The sequence below is a fragment of the Dipodomys spectabilis genome, unplaced genomic scaffold (assembly GCF_019054845.1).
Source record: "Dipodomys spectabilis isolate Male_0828 unplaced genomic scaffold, ASM1905484v1 ptg000176l, whole genome shotgun sequence".
NCBI classification, from domain to species: Eukaryota; Metazoa; Chordata; class Mammalia; order Rodentia; family Heteromyidae; genus Dipodomys; species Dipodomys spectabilis.
The window spans coordinates 1,131,248-1,140,541 of NW_024870853.1; the positions used below are offsets into that span (position 1 = coordinate 1,131,248).

At 52.9% G+C, this 9,294-nt stretch overlaps 1 protein-coding gene across 4 annotated transcripts; it reads left to right on the forward strand.

The window, feature by feature from the left end:
* Positions 1–1,836: 1,836 nt before the first annotated feature.
* On the forward strand, positions 1,837–7,635 carry Cited1 (Cbp/p300 interacting transactivator with Glu/Asp rich carboxy-terminal domain 1). Of its 4 annotated transcripts, none has more exons than XM_042694915.1 (3): positions 1,837–1,906; positions 5,590–5,714; positions 7,018–7,635. In XM_042694915.1, the coding sequence occupies exons 2-3, from the start codon at positions 5,655–5,657 to the stop codon at positions 7,549–7,551; spliced, it is 594 nt and encodes a 197-aa protein (XP_042550849.1). In that variant the 5' UTR covers positions 1,837–1,906; positions 5,590–5,654; the 3' UTR covers positions 7,552–7,635. The 4 variants fall into 4 exon arrangements, with proteins under 4 accessions (XP_042550849.1, XP_042550850.1, XP_042550851.1 ...); XM_042694916.1 differs by lacking the exon at positions 1,837–1,906 and adding an exon at positions 2,007–2,078; XM_042694917.1 differs by lacking the exon at positions 1,837–1,906 and adding an exon at positions 2,324–2,453.
* Positions 7,636–9,294: the final 1,659 nt, after the last annotated feature.

Here is a 9,294-nt window from a genome sequence, read left to right on the forward strand (position 1 = left end):
GGCGCCGGGGGAGGGAGAAGATCGAGGTTCTGATTATTGATGCACAATTCCAAAGCCTTCTTCTCCACTTTTCCACCACTTGATCCTGCAAAAACATGTTTCCCAGTCCAAGAGAACACCAGGGAGGCTTAAGGGTAAATGTCTCGTGCAAAACCAGTAGGGCTTTAGAGTCCCAACGAGCCCGCCTTTTATCAGAGGGAAACTGAGTACAGGCCACAATCTTTGGGCAAAGTGAAAAAGTGTGGCGAGACGTGAAGCATGGTTGTTACTCGTGTTCGAGTTGGGACAGATTGTGTGTTGGGGGGTGGGGGGTGTGACAAGCAAGGCATCTTTGGGCGGGAGAATGGGTTTCTCTGGCACCCAGAGCGCTCATCCTGGCTTCCATAGATGCCAAGGAAGGGCTTTGCTTCATCCCTCCTTTCACTCCTCCTCTTTATGTCAGCAAGGTGATCAGGTCGTCAACAAACAGAACTTTGTTAGAACAGGGCACTTTGGGATACTAGGAGAGAGTGAGAGAGAGAGCAGAGCAAGAGCGAGCGAGCGAGCGAGCGAGAGAGCGAGCGAGGGAGCGAGAGAGCCAGGGGGAGGCGACCTTCAGGTCTCAAATCCAATTAGGAAGACGAAATACAAACCTCGTAAAAATGACTTCTTTACATTTACCTCTCCCCCTTTCTTTAACATCGAGGCTTTTAAAAAAAAAAGCATGCTTTATAAATCATATAAGCTGAGTAGTTGTTTCTGAGAGGCGGCAAAAGGAGGAGAGGGTTTGATTAGAAGGCTAATCTCGGTGGCCTTCCTGTAAGAGGTGGAAGGTTTGGTTTGGTTTTGTTAGTCACAAGGAACGAGAATAGAGATGATAGAGAAAACCCATACAAAACTAAGTAAGATGTGCTTCAAATGCAAAATGTTACTCATACTAGATGGGAATGATTATATAACCACAATAAAATAGCCTGGCAGCTTGGGGAGGAAAGAGGGATCTCTGTGAACTCCAGAGCAAGCTTTTCCAACCCCGATTCTTGGCTTTTTGGGGAACCATGTGAGGTGCACCTGGTCTCAGGGTCCAGTGGAACAGCACTTCTCAGTATCGCATTCAGTCAGCCTCCTTTTGCCCTGGATGTGCACAGCACAGAAACCCTCGAACCCAACACCAGCTCTGCTCCTCCAGAGAAGTCACCCTTTCGATCTCTCTAAGCCCTCCAAGTGTCTGCCCAGAGGGTGGCGACTTAAAGGGGACAGGGACTCCCCCAGCCTCAGCCTTTGGAGGAGGGAGGTGGTGTAACCTAGAGGGCAGACAGCCAACAGAATGCTAAAAATAACCTGCGTGTCCGTGGTGTCCCATGTGCGTCCCCTTCCTCTAGGTCATTCTGTAAGCCCACCAACTCTTCCCCAGCTCCTTGAGTCCACCCAGGCAATATCCTAGATTTAGGGCAGAAGGCACACACTACCAGTTCGCCTCGCCTTAGTGGAATTTATTGGGCAAGTCCACGCAGGGCTGCGGGGAGAGCCCATGTCTCGGGCCCAGGCCCATTCAGTTTAGAAGCACAATCCCTAGGCAAGGTATGGAGCAAGGGGTCCCTGATTGTGAGCGGGGCAGTCTCGCCCCAGGAACCGCGGCCGTCCCCAGAGCTGCGGGAGCAGCGGGACTGCGCGGACTCCGTTCCCCAGCCGGCCCGTCGCTTTCACAGGATCCGCGGTGACTGCACCAGCTCGAGCGCCTTTAAAGGGCCACACACACCAGCTGCCGCTATAAAATGTTGTTGGCGAGCGGGCCGCAAAAGGTGCACCCGGGAGCTGCGGAGGGGAGGCACGCTCCGCCCGGCTGCTCCTCCCACCGCCCGGCCGCTCGGGGCCGAGCCCAGCGAGGTGGACGAGGGTAGAGGAAAGCGCCGCTGCGCAGGTTTTCGTGAGTATCCAGTTCAGATTTTGCTACCAACTCACCCACGAGCCAGGACATGTGCTAATAATGCCCTAAGCCGGTTATAAAGACGTGGAAATAGGGGGAAAGAGGGGGGGAAAAAAGGAAAAAAAGGGTCTGTCCTTCCTGGGATTCCTAGCCGAGACCAGCCTGCTGCCGTGTGCGTGTGCGCCAGGGCTCTCCGGGCAGCAATGGGGGATTGAGAGCCGGGTCCCCCGCGCTGGGAAGGGAGCGCGGTGGCTGCCACCGCCACCGCCCCGGAGTCCGGCGCCGAAGCTGCGGGCGGGCTGGCGGGCGAGCACGGGCGCGGGCCGGGGCTGCTTGGCGCGGCGCGGCACGGTGCGGTGCGGCGGCGCGGCGCGGCGCGGCGGTGCGGGCTTTTCCCAGGCGCCCTGGGGTCGGGTCGCCAACGGCGTGACCGCGGCCACTAAGCGTGACGGGCTCCTGGCGGCAGCCGGCGTGCGCGCCCAGGGGCTGGGGGCTCCGCTTCGACCGCGCTTCCCTCGTTCGATCCTGGGCAGGCAGCTTCGCCTAGGTAAGCTGGGGCCGCCGGGCAAGGCGCTGAGCTGGGAGGCGGGGGCCCTGGACTCCTTGCGAAGCGATCTTGGGCACTCCGAGAGCGGTGAGCGAGCGAAAGAGCGGCCCAGGGGCGCCGAAGGACTTGTTTTCTGTTTGCAAGCTGCTGTGTTGGGGGCATGAGGGCCGACGCCCGCCCGCTCGTCCGCCCGCCGCTTCTCGGTTCGGCCGGCTGGCCCGAGCGCTTGCTGCTCTCCGGAAGCTGCAGCACCTTTCTTCGGGCTCCCGGCAGACTGACCGGTCGCCCGCGTTTTCTCCCACTTGCCTTCCTTCCACTGATTTTTGCCAATTGGCCGGATGGATCATAGCGGGACCCTCGGGCTGAAGGGCTGCCCAAAGCTCAGGTTTCTTTCGGGTACTGCGGGCGTCAGGGGCTTTGGGGACGAATTCGGCGGGATCCCTAGATGAAGTTAACGAATCGGGACAAGTTGCCTTCACTGGCCAGTGGACCGCGTCTCTCCTCCGCACCTATGCCCCCGCCCCCACCCACGCGTCCACCCAGCTCTTATAAAGCAGCGCGCGGACTCGCTGCTTCGCAGAACCCTGGACTTGGCGTCCCACAGACCTAGCTGCGAATCCCGACTCTGCCACTTTCTAGCGCTGTGACCTTGGGCAAGTTACTGCACCTCTCCTTGCCCATCTTTCTTCCCTTTTCTTTTCTCTTCTCCTTTTCCCTTCCCTGCGCTTGTCTTCCCTCCTCTACTTGTCTCTGGTCTTCCCTCTTCTCTCTGGGGTGGCGCACCGGGCTTGCTGCGCTGACCCCAGTCGGCCCGCTAGGGGCTCCGTAAGTGGCGTGAGGCGCGCGAGTGTTGGCCAATCGCGCTGACGCCCACGTGCGGACCCCGCACCTCCTGCCGAGAGCGCTTGAGGGAACTCGAGCCGCGGGACGGCGCAGTCACCCCGGGGTGTCCGTACCCACCGTGCAGGGGCGCGTCCCGCCGTCTTGGCCTCTGAGGTGCAGCTGCGCGGCGTCCGGAAACCAGTATTGACTGGTCTGCTTGTTAGACCGCGTCGTGGTGGGGTCGAGCGCTGCTGCGGAGGTCTCTAATAGCTCCTGAGGGAGAAAATAGCCATGGACACGGAGACGTCCGGTTGGTGCCATATTAACTTTTGCTTCCTCAACAGGTTACCAATTCTTCCCGCCACTACCACTTGCCTGTTTTTCCCTCCTGTGTGGGAAGGACTGAAGGGGAGGACGGGCGCTAGGTCCGGACTGGGGGAACCTAAGGACCAGGACGGGTAGACGCCTGCTGGGAGGCAAGGACGCACTTGTTGCTCGAGTGTCGGCAGCCGCCTGTGGCAGCGGCTTCGCTGTGGTCAGCTCAAGGCTTAGAGCGCGGGCTAAGACGCTTTCCCGCTACCAACTTGGACCCTCCCATGGGCTGGGGGGTCGAGAGGTGAAAGAAACTCAGAGAGCAGGACTGGGGCGGGGAACCGACATGGGAATGTGATTGCCTCTTGAAATGTTTTTGTCATTGCCTGAGCGTCTCTGAACCCCGGCCGGCCGACCCAGAGTGACAGAACTGAAGGGGGAGTCGGGGCCCCGCCGGGGTGGCGGAGGTGGCGGGGCGAAAAGCTCAGAGCCCAGCCTCAAGGGGGAGACAGGGGAAAACGACCCGCCAAAGACCGCTTACTGAAGAGCTCCCTCACACACACCCCGATTTGTAATAGAGGTTGCATAGGAAGAGGAAAAGATGGGCGGCCCCCTACACACACACACACACCCTCGACATTTTTTGTCCGATGCTGAAAGGGAAGGTGGTGGGCTCTCGACGGGAGAAAAAGTAGAGCCTTCTTCCTCTGCTCGCTGCCATGGAACAGTGGAGAGTTGTCCTGGAGGAATGTGAGCGCTGTTTGGGCTTCTGTGAAGCAGTGGCTCCGGACCCACCAACTGGTTTTTCACTCACGTTTTGTCTTCCATTCCACCCCCCAAGTAAGCAATAGGTTGCAAAGAGAATAGAAGGATTGTAAGGGCCTACTTTCTAGAAGCTTCGGCTAGAAGATTCCTAACAACCACTGAGGCAGAGGCTGAGGAGACATTGGTGGGTAATATACCAGCAAAGTGTAGGCTCTTAGGGAAAAAAATGACTTTTTTTCAAGGACCTCAAGATTCTTTAGACCAAGCAATATTTACAAATATGAAATATGGCATATTTTCATTGGCCATGGAGGCTAGACTTATGGGGCTTTTTTTTTTCAAACAGGTCTCTGGGAAAATAACTGGACAATGCCAAGCGTTTTTAGATTTACTCATTTGGGGCATTCATTTACTATCAAACACCTCCCCCCCTCCGCGTATCTTTTTGGCACTTGGGCCAGACTCATTTCTTCCAAATGTATCTGAGTCTTTCCAGGTAGGAGAACTCTCTTGTCAATGCTCAAGTGAGGCACGTAGGCACACATGCTCCCAAGACACTGCCTCCTAACTGCACAGCCTTAGAATTTTGGTACCTGAGTTGCCCTCAAGGTACAGATGCCCTGGTAAAGCATAGTGTTTGGACTATATAAGAAGGGGCTTTGAAACATGGAGGGAATTGAGACATTCCTAGCTGCTGTCTGGTTCCAGCTGCCACAGAGACCCCACACCACCCGGATCTGCTTGCTTCTTCCAGGCATGCCTCAGGCAGGGCTTTGAGCCCTTTTGACATTTGCTTGGGGGAACTTGCTGGGCTGCACATACAGCTTTTTAGCTTAGCCTTGTGTAGAATTCTTTCCATATCTTCCCAGTGCTAGTGGAGACTTAGATGTTAATGGTCTGTTGACACAGTGCACTGCTTACTTGGGGACACTTTTATTCTCAGAGAGAGCACCATCCCCTCTCCCATCCTGACCCCCAACTTGGGACACTGAAATCATTGTTGTGAAACACAGTGTTTTGTGTTCTGTTTTGGTGTTGTGGCTAGCTGGCTTTGTGGGCACTACCTGGCTGGCTGCAGATCAAAGTTCCTGTGTGTTATTTTCCTGTGCCCAGGCAATCTTTGGTGTTCAGTATAATCCTCTCACCACCCTTACCTTGTAGGTATACTTCAGACTCTGCTATGCTTTGTTGGTCAAGGAAGCCTTTGCCCTTATCATGTCTTTTCTCTCACTTATAGAACAACAGCTCCAGCTGGCAGAATCACCTCCTGAGATCGCATCTCACTTGTGCCAAGGCTCTGAAATGCCAACTATGTCGAGGCCTGCACTTGATGTCAAGGGTGGCACCTCCCCTGGGAAGGAGGTAAGTTTTGTCATTTGACAGATGGAGACACTGAGGCATGGCAGAATGAAGTTTTGAAAGGTCTAGCCAGTATCCTGGAACAAAGGAGCCTGAAAGGCTTTCTCTGTGGAAAATGGGTATAGCGTTTGCTTAAATGTGGTCAAATTGAGCCCACGTCTCAATTGAAAGAAAGTAGGGAAGAGGGGTTGGGAAGGTGGCTGAGTGATACAGTGCTTGCCTTGCATGCATGAGGCCCTGGGTTTGGTTCCTCAGCACCACATAAGCAGAAAAAGTCGGAAGTGGCGCTGTGGTTCAAGTGGTAGAGTGCTAGCCTTGAGCTGAAGAGCTGAGGGACAGCGCCCAGGCCCAGAGTTCAGGCCCCACCACCGACAAAAAAAAAAAAAAAAAAAGCAAGGAAGAGATCAGAGAAGCAGGGTTGGATTCAACAAATGTGTTAGACATTAAAGAAATAGTACCAGTGGCTCACACCTGTAATCTTAGCTACTCAGGATTCTGAGATCTAGCTTGCCCAGGCAGAAACATAAATAGCAAAAGGCATCAGTGAGTTGTGGCTCAAGAGGTAGAGCACCACCCTAGCAATTGCTAGGGCCTGAGTTAAAACCCCAGTACCACCAAAAAAGAGACAGTAAAGTGATAATGAGAAGATGGACAAGGAACTTGAAGATAATAATTTTTTTTTTGCCAGTCCTGGGGCTTGAACTCAGGGCCTGGGCACTGTCCCTGAGCTTTTTTCTCAAGGCTATCACACTTGAGTCACAGCGCCACTTCTGGCTTTTTCTGTTTATGTGGTACTGAGGAATTGAACCCAGGTCTTCTTGCATGGTAGGCAGGCACTCTACCACTAAGCCACATTCCCAGTCCGATGATATTTTAAAAATAAAATTAAAATTAAAAATATAAAAAGAAGGTGGACAAGGAGAGGGAGATAGAAGGAGCTAACCCATTTAGGATAGCGTGTGCTCTGGCAGTAGAACTAGGGTATCCTCAGAGTTGAGGTAGCAAAAAAATAATTGAACTAGGAACCTAAATTTATTTCCTTCCTGGCTGCCTGCCTTCTTTTTGTTGTTTTGTTTTTTGTTTTTGATGGTGATGGTACTGAGGTTTGAACTCAGGGACTCTTCCTTACTAGGCAAGTGCTTTACTACTTGAGCCAGGCCCTCAATCCAAGAAGTGTAACCTTCCAGGGGGTCCTTCTGCTACTTGCCTCAGACAAAGCTCATGTAGGAACTTGCAAAGTCTCAAGAATGGTGAAGAACAAGCCTGGAGCAAGGGTCTTAATGGTGTGTCTTTGTCTGTCTTTTAGGATGCTAACCAGGAAATGAACTCCCTGGCTTACTCTAACCTGGGGGTGAAAGATCGCAAAGCAGTGGCCATCCTGCACTACCCTGGGGTTGTTGCTAACGGAACCAAAGCCAGTGCGGTTCCCACTAGTTCCTCTGGATCTTCATCTCCTATAGGCTCTCCTCCTACTACCCCTCCCACCAAGCCCCCTCCCTTTAACCTGCACCCCTCCCCTCACCTGCTGGCCAGTATGCAGCTGCAGAAGCTCAATAACCAGTATCATGGGATGGCTGCTGCTGCCCCTACCCCAGGCCAACCTGGGGAGGCTGCACCTCAGCAAAATTGGGGTTTGGGGGCTCAGGTGGGAGGGGCAGGGTCAGCCTCTCATTCTACCGGTGCCCAGAGTCCTGCAATTATCGATTCGGACCCGGTGGATGAGGAGGTGTTGATGTCACTGGTGGTGGAGCTGGGACTGGATCGAGCCAATGAGCTGCCGGAGCTGTGGCTGGGGCAGAATGAGTTTGATTTCACCGCAGATTTTCCCTCAGGCTGCTGATGCCAAGTAGTGCCCCTAAAGATGGAGGAATAAAGCCACAAATACTGTTGTAAATAAAAATAAAACTTACTTGCAAAGTGACAAGATGGCTGGGGATGTTCTTCATGGAGGTCTAAAGGTGTCAGGGCAGCCTGATGGACTGCCAACAATTCTGAAGCAACATGGTGGGGTTTCAGGCAGCTAGCTATGGGGGATGGGAGGAGTAAGGAGAGAGGGGAAGTGGGGGATGGCTGTTCTCTAGATTCTTCCTGTTACCACTACTGTCCTTAGCTTCTTCAGAGTCCCATGACTCTAGGCTTATTGTCCCAGGACCCAGGGATGCCTTCCTGTTCATGGTGAATACAGGCTAGAGTGTGCATCCTGGAAAGACAAACTTTTTTTTTTGTCAGTCATGGGGCCTGAACCTTGGACCTATCTGGGTGCTGTCACTCAGTTCTTCAGCTCAAGGCTGGCACTCTACCACTTGAGCCACAGCGCCACTTCTGGCTTTTTCTGCTTATGTGGTGCTGAGGAATTGAACCCAGGGCTTCATGCATGCAAGGCAAGCACTCTACCACTGAGTCACCTTCCCAGCCCAAGACAAACTTATTTAAACACCTCTGCAGCCTCCTTGCCACTGGTACATCCAAGTCTAAGGGCACATACCTGACCACATAACACACTGCCCCCAACTCTAAAAGCCACCAATTTAATTGTCCTATCAAGGCCATTCTTCACCCATTTGCCTATGCAAAGTAGAAGGTGCCAGAGATCCTATGACCTGGGAACTCAGATTTCTTTGGAAAATGGAAAGTTACAGACTTACAGAGCTAGCCTTGGATTCTAGGTGCCTTCATTCAGCCCATCAGACAGCTATTCAACCCCTCCCTCTAAGCCTGGAACACTGAGCAGATCAGAGCGTTCTCTAACTGCCAATCTCCCTGGTCTGACCTGGGGTCAGCCTATCTGTATGGGCTAACTGCATTTTAGAAATATAAATGAGGTCAGGGCTTGACAAGTTCAAAGTCTGATGATGTATCTTTTCTTTCTGTCCTGGGGCTTGAACTCAGGGCCTGGCCACTGTCCCTCAGCTTTTGTGCTCAAGACTACTGCTCTACCACTTGAGCCACAGCTCTACCTCAGGATATTTTGGTAGTTAACTAGAGATAAGAGTCTCAGAGGCTGGCTTCAAACCATGATCCTCAGATCTCAGCTTCCTGAGTAGCTAGGATTACAAGTATGAGCCATCAGTGCTAGACTTGAAGGTATATCTCTTGTCCTTTGATTACTGAAGAAGCTTTGGCTTTAGAAGTATATCAAGTGACAATGTTGTGGCCCTGCACTAGATAATGGGGGGGGGGGGGGAGTGCTAGTGCAGCTCTGACTTCATGCAGAGAACCCCGCTGCACACATTTCAAACTCCTTTATTGAACATTCTTTCTTGAACATGAAAACTACCCCAACCAATCAAGCTCAGCATCAAGCTTGCTTCATAGTGAGCACTTTCAAAGGAGCCCTCACTGACCCTATGCTCTGGGCCAGCTACTTTGGTAGATGCAGAGCATGAATCCAATAAAGTTTGCACCTTTGAGGGGGCTCCTCATCTCAAAGAGAAAACTATACATTGCAACAAAGCAATATTTCCCAGAACATAGGGGCTTGTCTACTTGATCCCCCAAAAGGAAATAGCTCCATCTGCCTAGGGTGCCTGGATGATGCTTTCTGGGATTGAGCTGGTCCTTTTGGTTTTGTATCTTACAAGCA

Coding starts and splice junctions, on each gene's coding strand:
- Cited1 (XM_042694914.1), top strand. Junction 5,715..7,017: donor GCACCTCCCCTGGGAAGGAG/GTAAGTTTTGTC, acceptor TCTGTCTTTTAG/GATGCTAACCAGGAAATGAA.